This window comes from Pithys albifrons, chromosome 5 (genome assembly GCF_047495875.1).
Source record: "Pithys albifrons albifrons isolate INPA30051 chromosome 5, PitAlb_v1, whole genome shotgun sequence".
In the NCBI taxonomy this organism is placed as follows: domain Eukaryota; kingdom Metazoa; phylum Chordata; class Aves; order Passeriformes; family Thamnophilidae; genus Pithys; species Pithys albifrons.
This window is the reverse complement of record NC_092462.1, coordinates 74,030,384-74,044,036: the sequence shown is the minus strand read 5'-3', so window position 1 is coordinate 74,044,036 and position 13,653 is coordinate 74,030,384. Positions and strand designations below refer to the sequence as shown.

At 47.6% G+C, this 13,653-nt stretch overlaps 1 protein-coding gene across 4 annotated transcripts in view; it reads left to right on the top strand.

Annotated features, from left to right (window-relative positions):
• SLC4A11 (solute carrier family 4 member 11) overlaps positions 1 to 13,259 on the top strand; it is a 114,687-nt gene extending 101,428 nt beyond the window's left edge. For all 4 annotated transcript variants that reach the window (XM_071557078.1, XM_071557076.1, XM_071557077.1 and 1 more), the window contains 3 exons: positions 3,550 to 3,745; positions 5,941 to 6,110; positions 9,729 to 13,259. In XM_071557078.1, the coding sequence (XP_071413179.1) occupies positions 3,550 to 3,745; positions 5,941 to 6,110; positions 9,729 to 9,792 (430 nt within the window). In that variant the 3' untranslated portion in view covers positions 9,793 to 13,259. The remainder of the gene's footprint in view (positions 1 to 3,549; positions 3,746 to 5,940; positions 6,111 to 9,728) is intronic.
• Positions 13,260 to 13,653: the final 394 nt, after the last annotated feature.

Sequence of the window (13,653 nt, the reverse complement as noted above, 5' to 3'; positions counted from 1 at the left end):
GCCCAAAAATGAGCCTGAGAGAGGCATCTTTGGCCACTCTGACCTCGATGTGGCTCCAGTGAGTCTCCTGGAACAGCTGAGGGATGCCCTGACCTTCCTGAGGGTGTTCCCTCAGGGCACAGCTCTTCCCTGCTGGAGGCAAATCGCTGCTGTGAGCTGGATATTGGGAGTGAAGAAGGGAATGAGGATTTCCTAGTGCTTTGAACTCCCCTGGAGACCAAACCTTTTTGTTCTCTGCAAAGCACTGAGCTATAACACGAGGCTCCAAGCAGTGGAGTCATCTCTTTTTTTTTAATCCATTTTTTTCCCTCTCAGCCAGCTCTGCTGCAGGAGAAACAAAATGAAGCTCAATTAGACAATGAGCTCTGTCTCCCTTGGCAGGCTCCTTTCCTGCACTCAAATCAAAGCTCTCACAGGATGGTGACACAAACAAGGATAAAGATCTGCCGCAATGGAAGCAGAATTTTCTTCTCCCCTGTAGAGTAATGATTTGAGTTTCCTGTGTCAGTTTGCAAACAGGCTCTTGTTACTCACATGAAGAAGTTTGGCAATAGCTAATCCCACACCAGCCATATTTAAAGGATTTGGGGGAAATGAGCCTGGATTTATACTCTTTAATCTCCATTAATTGCTTCATTTCCATCACAGCACAGAATTTCTGGAGCTGTTTCCTCAAGGACCAAACGGGGTTTTGAACACATGGAAATCAGGGTTTCCTCTGTTCATTTAACGTGACTGTGATGTCCTTACCCTGGAAATAAGAGCAGTGTTTTAGAATTAACAAGAACACCAATTTAAGGCTGGGAATATCATGTTCAAAGATGTCATGTTCGATCAATTATGAGCAATTTTAACTGTGCTCTGATAAAATATTCCAAACTGATAAGTGGCATAAGCAGGACCTGGCAGTGTCATTGCAGTACATCTTGTGTGTGATCAAACACAGTGGTCTTTTCCAACCCAATCCATTCTGTGATTCACTTGCAGACCTGTGTGTGCCTGCAGGTCCTGAGCACCCACACTGATGGGTTAGACCTTGGCCTGGAACAGCAGAAATCCTTCCTCTCTAAGCTGCCTAATGGTGACACCAGGGAAGCTCTTGCTCTGCCTGGGTGAGGCTAACTCAGCTAACTCAGCCAGTGGATGGTTTAACTCCTGCTTCCCTGGGCCACTGAAGGGGTTCTGGTGGCTCAGAAGTCACCTGACCACTCCTGGTCACACTCTGAGATTACTCTGGGTGAGCACTTGCAGTTAACACTTTAAGCTGCTTGGCTCTGCTCCTCTCCAAGACTTCTGTGGTGATCCAGACCTGGAGGCAATAGGTAAGATGCCAAATTATATCCACTGAGGTGTTGTCCCAGTTCTACCAGAGCTGGCAAGAGTGAAGTGCTCTGCTTTCCCTCAGCTTCTCCAGGCACAGGCAGGGACTCCCTGACACAGGAGACCTGCAAGTGGATCCAAACAAAATCTGCTGGAAGGATCCCAGCTGTGGTTTCTGCTGTTTAAACCCCCTCAAAGGTCACTGAAAGGTTAACACCTCTGTGCATCCTGTCCTGGTAATCCTGGATAAGGTGTATGATCTGCCCCATCGCTTACTGAGGAATTCCAGCGGTGTCCTCAGCACTTTGGGTGCTGTTTGTGGTTTGGGTTGTTCCTCAGGTCTCATGACTGTTCTTCAAATCCTCAGAGCAAGCTTTAGGCTGCTGCCCTTTCCCTCCCTCTCCAAATACAGGTGTGGAATGCTCCTTCCTACCCAGAGCTTCATTCTGCTCCTTGAATGTATAAACAGATCTGAAGTTCAACCTGACCTTACTCATGGGTAAAACTCTCCAATTTGATATTAAAATAATTCAGTGGGAAGCAAATCATCTTAGTATTGAAATAATTCACTGGGAAGCAATCTTCTTTAGGACAGAAGGTATTAGAAAGTCCCAGCAGTGCACATGTAAAGGAGGGAGGTGTGTTTCGATAGGTCTTTTGTGTTAATCCTCAGAGTAGTTTGTGTACAGGGTTAATCCAGAATATGAGGGGTCTCATCCAGGGAATGAGGTCACTAAATGGCACCAAAGCACCAATTTTTGCCTGATATTAGGGGGATTTACTCACGGGCTTATCCACTGCATTGATGGATTTATCTTCTTTTTAAAAAAAGTTAAGAATCCTCTTTTTCTCTCTTTGTAAGTAATCTTGACAGATGAGGGGTTTCTTTCCTCCTATTGTTTCTGGGAATTTTTTTCCTTTTTTTAAACTAGGAGGTGCTCATAGGTTGAGTTGGAAGTGAAAAGAAAACAAAGCCACCTCCCCTGGAGTAGGTTCTGAAAGCTGCTCCGTGCTTTCCTGTCAGTCTCCCCCTGAAAGAAAGAAAAAAAAATCAATCTGTGGCCTGTCAGCTCTGGAAAATTTGCATTAATTAATTACATGTTTTGCATGGTAATGAGCCATTTGCAGCACAAGCGCTGGTGCCACAGCAGAGTTGGATCCCTGCGTGGTGCTCTCAGCATTCCCCGCCATGCAAAGAGCTCCTCGTGCCGTCAGAAATGCTGAGTCGCTGTCAGGAGGGTGCAGACGCTGCTGCTTTTGTTTCCAAGAGGTTCATTAGTTCCTGGAGAAGTCAAGGAGTTTTCTTTGGGATAGAAGCCAATTGAATATGCACTGGGTAAACCCAGGGAAGGATTCCTGCCCAGAAAGAGGATTCTTGCCTGGTTTGTTTTGATTTGTTGTTTGTTTTATGTTTTTGTTGGGTTTTTTTATTGCATTGTGCTAAACAGAATCAGTGTAGAGGGCAATTTAGTTCAGGGTAGGATGTGCAGAGCTTTGCAGAAGGGAAATTTGGCCTTTTTCCAGCTGCTGTGTTTGAGCTGTGGATTAAGAGCCTGGCCTGGATCCAGCAGGGCTCTGCCTGCTTGGTGTCAGCACGGAGCCAGAAATGCTGCTCTCAGTGTGGTGGAGATGAGCTTCCCTTTCCCGAGTGGCACGTGTCCTGCCCCGCCACGGAGCAGGGACAAACTTCCCAGGGTTCTGGGGTGTTATCCCCCTGCCCTCATAGAATTCTAGAATGGATTGGGTTGGAAAAGACCTCCCAGATCATCAAGTCCAACCCTTGGTCCAACTCCAGTCCCTTTACCAGATCATAGCACTCAGTGCCACAGCCAAGCTCAGCTGAAAAACCTCCAGGGATGGGGAATCCACCCCCTCTCTGGGCAGCCCATTCCAATGCCTGAGCACTCTCTCTGCAAAGAAGTTTTTTCTGCTCTCCAACTTCAATTTCCTCTGGCAGAGCTTGAGCCCATCATGCCCCCTTGTCCTATTGCTGAGTGCCTGGGAGAAGAGACCAACCCCCACCTGTCCAGAACTTCCCTTCAGGGAGTTCCAGGCAGTGCTGAGGTCACCTCTGAGCCTCCTTTTCTCCAGGCTAAACACCCCCAGCTCCCTCAGCCTCTCCCCACAGCACTTGTGCTCCAGTCCCTTCTCCAGCCTTGTTGCTCTTCTCTGGCCCTGCTCCAGCCCCTCAAGATCTTTCCTGACGTGACCCTGTTTTCTTGCCCCCAGGATCGTGAGTGTGAAGGAGACACGTCTGACGAGCCTCGTGGCCAACTTCTTGGTGGGGCTCTCGCTCCTGTTGCTCCCGTTCCCTCTCCAGTGGATCCCAAAGCCCGTCCTTTATGGCCTCTTCCTCTACATTGCCCTGACCTCCATTGATGGCAACCAGCTCTTTGAAAGGGTGGCCCTGCTGCTCAAGGAACAGGTACCTGGGATGGGACAGCACACCTGGGAGTTGGGCTCACACCCTGAGCTCTCCAGGCTTAGGAGTTTTCCAACCCCACTGGAGTGTTTGGTCACCTGCAGAGTGTCTTCATTTTTTAAAAAACACTAATGTAAAATATTAAAAAGTGTAACATTAGCAGTGGTCTTTGGTTTCCACAACAAAGCTTCAGACAGGCAACTTTTTTGCTGAATTTTTCACTTTCATTTTGTGTGAAATACCCCAAGATGGGATTTTAAACTAAAAATGAAATTATTTGCATTAGAATCCTAGACTATTCTGAGTTGGAAGGGACCCACAGGGATCATCGAGTCCAACTCTTCAGTCAATGGCCCCCACAGGGGATTGAACCCATGACCTTGGCATTATTACAACCAAGTTTTAACCAACTGAGCTAATTAGTGAAACCTGTCTGATGTGGGAGGAAAACACACCTGGAAAAGATGTTTTTGAGCTATCTCTATTACAGGTGCTAAAAAGGTGTTGGTTTTCAGTGCAGGAGGTACCTGGGAGCAACAGGGAGTCTCCAGCTCCTCTTCTCTTCTGTAACAAGGGTCAAGGGCTTAATGAGCCCAATATTTGGCTCTGCATTCCTGCTAATCTATCTTATCTCTAATATTACATCCCAGAAGTTAAAACTGTGCAGTTTGGGTGAAGGTTACATTTGTCATGTCAGTTTTTGAATGAGGATTGAGTAGCTACCGAGGTATGTGACTTATTCCTTCTGGGTTTAGTGCAAATTATGTGTGGAATTTTCCAAGCTTGAGTTTGGAAAATTAAGAAAGTATCCTCGAATATGGAGATCTCCGTTTTCTGGAAAGCTTTTAATGAGTCATGGCACAATCTGAAGCCCATTGAGGCTGTAGCAGTGCCAGCAGACAGTCACTCATACTCTTCATTGATGTATAGACAGTGACTCAAAGCCCGTGCTCAGACATGAGCAAGGAACTGCAAGAAGAAACCACCATATTTAGCCTATTAATGTCACTTTCCCCCCCCCCTTATTCCTCAAAAATGAGTGGAGATAATCACTGCAGGCTGAGCACAGCCTCTTCCTGCACCTCCCTGGTCTCATCTGCTGCTTTTCCCCTGCTGGGGTTCAGTCAAGAGATGGGAGCACCAGGGGCAAGGATGGAGCCTTATGGAGGAAAGGCTGTAAAATAAGGTGGTTTCCAGGTGGAGAACCCATCAAGAAGACACTGCCCAGCACCCCCTGCACAGCCCACAGGCACTTGGGGTGCTACTGCAGAGCCCTGACAGTGCTTCTCAGGGGAATCTCATTAGTGGCCTTATCAGGATCTGACGCTGCACTCCAGATGCTCCCAAGGGCAGTCCTGGCTCTGTGTGTGTTCCCCCCTCCAGGCTCCCAGTGCCCAGTCATGCTGTGGCTGTTGCTGCCAGTGCTGTGGTTTGAGGCACGTGGTGGTTTAACCCTCTTGTCTTGGTTTCACCCCGGCTCGAGCCGCCCCCTCCTTCTCCCCCCATTCCTCAAAGCAGGGAAAAGGAAAGGGGGGGGGGAAACCAAACAAACTTGAAAGAAGCTGAGCTAAGTCAGTGTGTATATATATATATATATGTATATTCTCTAAATGTCTACAATTATATGTATACAATTTGCACCCATAATAGGGAAAAGGGAAAGGGAAGGGGAAAACAGGGGTGACAGAGAGCCAAAACAAAAAGCAATGGATACAAAAACACCCCCACCCACCCACTAAGTAAACCAGTACAATACAATCCCACCAACCACTCTTAGAAGAAGTAGCCCCTTCCTGTCATGTGGGGGTCTCACTCATGTCTTTTCCCCAATCCTCTGGGTGGCTCTGATAAGGGACCGAGAGCAGCCCAGAGCCCTCTGCACTCCACCCTCACCTGAAACCCAAGAGAGAGCTCAACTTCCTATCTCTGGTCTTCTATCCTCCTCTGTCCCCTGGGAGGGGAAAGAATGGGTGAGGAATATCAAAGAGATAAGCCCCTCCTTAGTTACATCTGTTTACCAGGAAAAGGCCTGGATCAAACTATCACACCTCTAAATCCCACCTTGAACCTGTGAGGGACCCTGGTGTCGCTACAGTATGTGTGGAAATCTATGACTTCCTTCCACCCCTGGTGTCCCCAGGCCTGTGCCACGCTGTGCCCTCACAGGTTCAGGTCTGATGTGCCCTCCTCTCTTGCAGACTGCGTACCCTCCGACCCACTACATCCGCAGGGTGCCCCAGAGGAAGATCCACTACTTCACAGGCCTGCAGGTCCTGCAGCTCCTCATCCTCTGTGGCTTTGGGATGTCACCGCTGCCCTACATGAAGATGATCTTCCCACTCATCATGATAGGGATGATCCCCATCAGGTATGAAGCTTGGCAGCCTTTTTTTCTTTCCTGTCTCCTGTGATTTTTGCCTCCAGACTTGGACTGGTGGAAGCCCAAGGGAAGGAGAAACTGTTGGAGCTGGGCCTGTTTAGTCTACAGGGAAGACAGAGGGAACCTCATCAATCCATACAAATACCTCCAAGGGATGTCAGAGGATGGTGCCAGACTCCCTTTGGTGCTGCCCACGAGGAGCAATGGCCATGAAATAAAACACAACAAGTTCCATCTCAACACGAGGGAGAATTTTTTTACACTGAGGCTTGCAGAGCCTGGAATGGCTGCCCAGGGAGGATGTGGAGCCTCCCTGTTTGGAGACATCCCAAACTCACCTGGACCTGTCCCTGTGTCACCTGTGCAAGGTGACCCTGCCTTGGCAGTGGGGTTGGACTGGGGGTTCTCCAGAGGTCCCTTCCAACCCCAGCTATTCTGTGAAGTCTGAGTGGTTCCAAGGGGTAGCCAGGACTTCCCAGACTGACCAGCTCCTGGAGGTGGATGGTGGTAACCTCTTCTTCACCAGCTGCTCAGGCTTGAGGAGGAATTGTGCAGAGAGCCTGTGATTTCACTGGTGCTGGGAGTTGTACAGGGGGGTCTGGGTGGCAGGTGCTGCTCTTCCAGCTACTTAGAGGCAAAAAACTCTTCTTGAATGCCTGCTCTTCCTGAGCAGCTTCAGTCTGAACCTTCCCTCCAGGTGGTGTTTGATAATGTTCCTCATTACTGTGCAATTTGATTTCCTGAGGCCAGTCCTCAGAGCAGAGCTGGAAACTTCTCCTAAGAGGAATCCTTATCTCTCAGAGACCTCCTGCACTGCTGAAAGCCACTGCCAGTGGTCAGTCAGGTCAAACTGGCCACAGGGAGTCTTAAAATGATCTCTAAAACTGGGAGGGCCCCACAATATCTTGGGTGTTGAGAAATTAAACTCACTTCTTCCTCAGTGTTCATTAGCAGTGACTGCCCATCATTCTCCAGTTAAATCATTCATGCTCTCAATCCTTTGGATATAATGAGAAGCCATAATAAGATCTTGGGAGGAACAGATCTGCTTCCAGTCCATTTGAGTATTTTTAGGCCAGCATGGCACCCAGTGATCTCTGGTTGACTTTGAGTTTGCAGTCTCAGAGATCTTCTCCCTGATCTCCAAGTTCAGGGTGTGATAATTTCCAAAGGCAGCTGTTGTAATGTTTTCCTTGGCTGATAAAAAGGGGTCCAGTTCTTTCTACACCAAAAGCAAATGTCAAAGCTACCATGGCTTTCAACAGGATCAGGTCAGAGCTGTTTGGGCTGGGTTTTTAAAGACAAACAGTCCTGGAAAACACTGAAATCTTTGTTCCTGGGGTTGGAGTCTCTCACCTGCCCTTCACTGTGGTGTGACTTTGGGTGAGTGGCTGGTAAATACTCCAGCTCTGTGCAGTGCTGGGTGATGGACCCTGCTGGGAATGGGAAGTTTCCACTCAGGACAGCTCAGCACAAAAACCAGAAAACATGGGATACTCTTTACCAAACAGCCAATTATTGGCCATAGTGTAACAAACTAAAGTAGTTGGAGAGAATTCACTGTCAAAAAATCTCATTTTGTAATAAGAGCTAGATAATTTCGTGGTGCAAATACTATACTCTCATATACTTTTATATATATATATAAAGTATTATACCTCCTCATACTGTCTCTGTTGCTAACTCCTTTCTCCTTCCAGAGCAGTGCTTTCCCAGGAGCTGGATAATCAGCCCTGCTGCTCCCTGGCACAGCACAGAAATTTGCCCTTGGCTTTCCCTTTCTCAGCTTTCTTTTGCCTTCGTGTAGTTTCTGTGGCCTCCACCCAAGAAGGCAGCACCATGATCCATGAGCTCTGTAGTTAATGACTTTTTCCAAGGATTTGGCATTCTAAATGGATGAGGCAGAGTGGAAGAAATTATAGATGTATTTTCCTTTTTATTTTTCTACTTTCTTTAAGAAGTGAAAGGAGAAAGATGAGATGGGACATTGCCAGGTCACGAATCAAACACAAATGAGTGAGACATGGCTTGGGGTCCTATCCAGAACACCAGCCTTGTCCCAAACCCCATTCCCACCTGTCCAACAGCATTAGACACATGATGTGCATTGTCAGTGGTCAGGGACCACTCTTAATGTGATAGACAATGAGAAGGCATTAAAATGCATTATTATACTGGAGGAAAATGTGATCTTTGGGTATCCCTGGTTGCTGCCTTGGATACAGAACTTTGGGATGACTCCTTTGGTTGCTCAGAGAAGAATCATCATTTTCCCAAGTTCTCTGTGCTCCTTATCTGTGCTCCCACAGCTCTCAAGCATTTTACTCTCTGATGGATCTATTTAAGGAGATTTTGGTACTTCTCAGAAGTAGCTGAATTTGGGATCTCTTGCACAGCTATTAAAGTCTCAAACTGGCTTTGTGGTGCTTTGTGCCTTGTTTTAACAGCTGAGGGAAAACTTCCATTGTAAGCAAGGGAAAGTGGGACACTAAAGAAGCAGCAGGACTTACCAAAAGCAACTTCTGAGATATTGTTACAGCACCACCACACCTTTGTCACCCAAATACATTAATTCATGAGGGTGTTCTTGCAAACAAACAAATTAAAGCAAAACAAAAGGAAGGGAATCACTGTCTCCATGATCCAGTGGAGAATCCAGTCACCAGCCAGGGATGGAGTTTTGCCAGCAACTGGAAAAATGCAAGTCAAGGCTCTTCCTTTTTTCCTTGCCAAGGTAACAAGTCTTGCTGGTGTATTTGGTGCTTCTCCAAAGACCAAACCTTCTGCTTTCTCTGACAAAGCTCTGTTGTGGTGAGAGCTGAAAGGACTGACCTGGTGCAGGTGTATGATTGAGCCAGCCAGTGATGAATGAAGTAGAAATCAGAAATAAATGGGGATTCTTGGCAAAGTGACAGTTCCATTTGCAAACTGGAGGCAGCAGGAAGGCACTACCTGTGCCCCAGCACAGACCAGGAGTGTAGCTGTGGGTGGGCTGGGACATTTTTGACACCTTGAAGACTTTGTGGTGACAGAGCACTTGAGGAAAGCGACTTTTCTCCTGTGAGGATGAGGATGGTCTTTTTCCTTTTTAACAGAAAGGAGGAGGGTCCTTCCAGAAGGAGCTTTGAACAAGTGCTGTGTTTGCTTGTAGGGTTGGTTGTTTTTCATAGAATCACAGAATGGATTGGGTTGGAAAAGACCTCCCAGATCATCAAGTCCAACCCTTGGCCCAACTCCACTCCCTTTACCAGATCATGGCACTCAGTGCCACGGCCAATCTCAGTTGAAAAACCTCCAGGGATGGGGAATCCACCCCCTCTCTGGGCAGCCCATTCCAATGTCTGAGCAATCTCTCTGCAAAGAAGTCTTTGCTGCTCTCCAACTTCAATTTCCGCTGGCAGAGCTTGAGCCCATCGTGCCCCCTTGTCCTATTGCCGAGTGCCTGGGAGAAGAGACCAACCCCCACCTGGCCAGAACTTCCTTTCAGTTGCTGTGTCCCAATTATTCTCCCTTCCAACTGGAGGCCAAACTCAGCTGAGAGTCTTAGGACAGACAGAGAGTGTTCCATGGCCACCAACTAACGCTGTTTCTCTGGTTCCACCTCAGGTATAACCTGCTTCCGAGGATCATCGAAGCCAAGTACTTGGATGCAATGGATGCAGAGCACTAAGTGTGGTCCTGCCCGTGTGGAGCAGCAAGGACAGCCCTTCTGGAGTGGGAACAGGCGGCTTTGCCGAGGCACAGGACAGTCCAATGCACTTCTTTCCTTCCCCCCTTTTCTCTCTGCTCTCCCATGGCGTGGGCAGCACCCACCTGAGAGCCCAAGGGAATGCTGGAGCGTTCCAGGTCAGCCTTGGGCTTGGGAGGACGATGCTCTTGGGAGCTGTGAGGCGAGTGAGCCTTATGGAAAATGCTCCTTCCCACAGCCCAACCCCAGAAACCCCAAAGATGAGCATGTCTGTGTGGCTGGAACATGAATCCAGAGTTCCATGTTCCCTTCTTCCAGGGTGGGAGGAAGCCCTTTGTGTCTTTCTGCACCACATCCTCTCCTTCTCAAATACTAAGGACACTAACTGACCCTTCTTTGGCAGGATGAGAGTCTTGACTTGGCCTTTGAGTTGAACTTCCCATGCATCCAGTATTCCCAGCTTGGTTTTCAGGGTGGGACAGCCTCATGCTAAACCACTGATGTCAGGAGAGGTTTCTGGCCCCTCTTTTCACATCAGTGGGTTTGGAAACAGCTGTAAGATGTGCTGATACAATCCCCAGCTTTGGATGAATGCTTGGAATGGAAACACTCAGAGATTGGGCTCTCATGGCGATGTCAATGAAACCACGTCTGGGGCTGAGCTGTTTGGGGAATTATTTTGGGGTTTCTGCCATTCCTTCTCACTAGTCAAACCCAGAATTGTAGTTTTTGCACAACTTGCACCCACAGTGTGACACTTGTCCCAGGGCAGTTGTGTGAGGGTTGCATATACATATGTACAGGAGTGCCTATGTGTACATATATACATATGGATTTGTGTATATATTTTGCATAGATATACGAATAGGCCTGATTCTTTCCAAATATCCAAAGTGTTTTGTGCACTCAGTGTTACCCAGGATGTCTTGACCATATTACTTGTTCTCTGCTTCAGTGCTGCTTTTTCTCATTTTGAGACATGGGCACTTTTTTTCCTTTGGAAGCTGCTCAGTTACTGTTTTTGTTCTTGTGTTGCTTTGTTCAAGATGTTCCTTTGCTTTCCTCCTCCTGTGGCTTCAGACCTTCATCATCCTGTCTTGATGCTCCAACATGTGAATTTTGCATTTAATTTTAATGTACAGAATGCAATGGAAGTTTCCCTCTCTCACCTAATCAATATTTGTTGGTCATTTCACTGTTTGTTTTGTAGCTGATCTCCAGTTTTCCCCCACTCTCAGATGTTATGTTATATTTCTGGATGAATTTAACTTCTGCCTGTCTTTTATATTTCAGTTGCTTTAATTTGGCTTGTGCTATGGTTAGATTTATTTTTTTTTTGAGTACTGTGAAGCAAAAGCTGCCCTTTAGTTCAGTGCTTGCCCCTTTGCTGCACATCCCAGATTGAGGTGAAGTGTCCAGAAAATTGTGGGCCTCGAGGATGAAACTCTTTCCAAGCAGGAGAAACGAGAGAGGAAGAGTTACAGACAATGAAATGCAAATATATCAGCATAGAGAAGTGTTTCTTACCAGTTGCTTGCCCAGTAAATGGTACAGGACTTTTACCAGCCTGTGCCCCACTGATGGGTGGGTTCCTCCCACCCATCCTCTGCATCCTGGGGAAGACCATCCCTGTCATGAGGGAGGAAGGCACTGGGTGTAAAGCTGTGCTGAAACTAAGCCAGGCTCAAACCACTGAAGATTTGGTGTATTTGCACTAAATATCAGGAGGTATTTAACCTTCCTGTAGCACTCAAGCAAGTATGAAAACCTAATTTTTCCTTTTCTTCCAAAACCCTTCGTGTCTGGAAGGGAGCAGGGCAGGGAGTGTTCCCAAGAACATGGTTTATGTATCCCTGAGGGATCACAGGGCAAAGCCCTCAGCTTAGCAAGCAAAACAACACGAGGTGATCTTTAAAACGTGACCTTCATGTGCCACCAGTTTTATCTCGTGGGGCTGCTGAGGATGAGCCCCCAGTGCATCAGAGCAGGTCACTTGGTGTTCAGAGGCAGCAGGAGGGGTGTCTTGCTGTGTCTGACAAGGGACAAGACAGCAGGTGGAAACCTGTGGGTGGTTTCTGACCACCTTCCTCAACATGCCCTGGCTTTTGAGTCACCTCTGGGCTGGAATCATCACCAAGAGCTGTTACCAAGGCCTGTGTGTGGCAGTGGGGGCCAGCAGGATCTCAGGGGTGGCACAAGGATGTCTGATCTCCAGTGAACAGAAAAAGGACAGGTGACAGCCAACAGTTCAGTACCTGCTGTGAGACAGGCAGGGCAAAAGGCCTGATGAGGTTGAAATAACATTTTTCATACAGATGTCAAAAGATTTAAAACAAAGCTCCAGTCAGAGGTGTCATCCTGTGGATGAGTAAAGCTGCAAAACTCACGGGGCCTGGGGGTGAATTTCTGGTGTCTCTGCTCTCCACGGGGAGGGGGGGAAGTCACCTTTAAATCCTGTTTTGGGGAGGATGTGCCCAAGGGAATGTGGCTTTGGTTCTCTTTGAGGAAGGGCAGAGGCTCTGGGTGGGATTTCCAGCAGCACAGAGACACAGTGGGGTGAACTGGGCTGCAGGAGTGCCAGAGGAAGTTTGAGATGTCCCCTCCATGCCCCACTTAAAGGACCAAAACATCCCCATTCAAACCTCTGTGAAAGCAGCAATTTCAGGTGGTGTTGCCAAGATAATGTAGCAGGGAGGGTTAAATATCCATCACAGCTCTTGTTTGTATCTTTTACTTTGCTTTACCAGTATGTCTTCAGTGTTTGTGTTTCCTTTGTATCCTCCGTAGGGTTCTGTCTTGCAGGGTTTGCATTCTACAGGGGCCCCAAAAAATCAACTGAGGGGAAATCAGCACAACTTGGGGGAAAAAAGGTTGTGCTGGCTTAGACTGGTTGAACATTTGGACCCATTTCTCCAATGTGTTGGGCAGAAGGGAGATGTGTGGAGGCCTCTTGTCTCCTCCTAAAGGGTTTTCATGGCCCTGCAGAGGATTATTTTTTATTTTTCACGCCTTTTCTCTCCTTGTTTGCTTCTGGTTTTGCTGACGTTGCAGGCGTCTCCAGGAAGTGGGCTGGCCAGGGAAGGAGGGTTTGTTCAGAGTTGATTGAGCACTTTAATACTTCTGTGAAGGTTCAGACAAGTAGAATGTACAAGAAGTTTTTATGATAAGCTCTTTATATACGCACAATGCTCTGTGTAACTGTTGCCAAAGAACTGGGTGGGAAAGATGAGCCACTGGGAGAGCCCACAGTGTTCACCTAGGACCACAAGGCAGGGAAAAAGCTGCTGGAATGAGTGGATTTGTGGAAGTTACTTTTTGACAGCTGCCAAAACGATCAGAAACTGGGGAGAGAATAAAATTCTCCTCTCCAACCTCTGTAGTTTTTGATCCTTGCGTTGAATGTTGGAGCAAGACGTGAGCTTGACAATTAAAATTGGATTTATACCTGAGTGGTTTCAATGGTCTGAGTTTGTTGCCTTCAAAAACGTTCTTGACATGCTGTGTATGGAAATGGATGTGTCTCTTTATGTAAATTAAGGGAGGCTGGTGGGAACATGGACTGCTGAACAAGCAGTGGAGCACTTTGAGGATTGCTCTCCTGACCCACCTCTTTGCTTCCCCAGCCCTTCTCTGGAACCTCCACTGTGGAAATGCTGCCCAAGTGCCAAGAGGGAATTTTTCTCTGGAGAACTTGAGCAGCAGCGTGGCAGGGGCTGCTCCCTTGGGCTTGCTTTGCCATAACAGGGAATTCTGAAGGATTCACAGCTGTCCAGCAGTTGCAGTGTCCTCTGCATCTCCAGTGGGGCTGCCCTTTCCTCTGTTCAGCTTCCAAAACAATCCAAC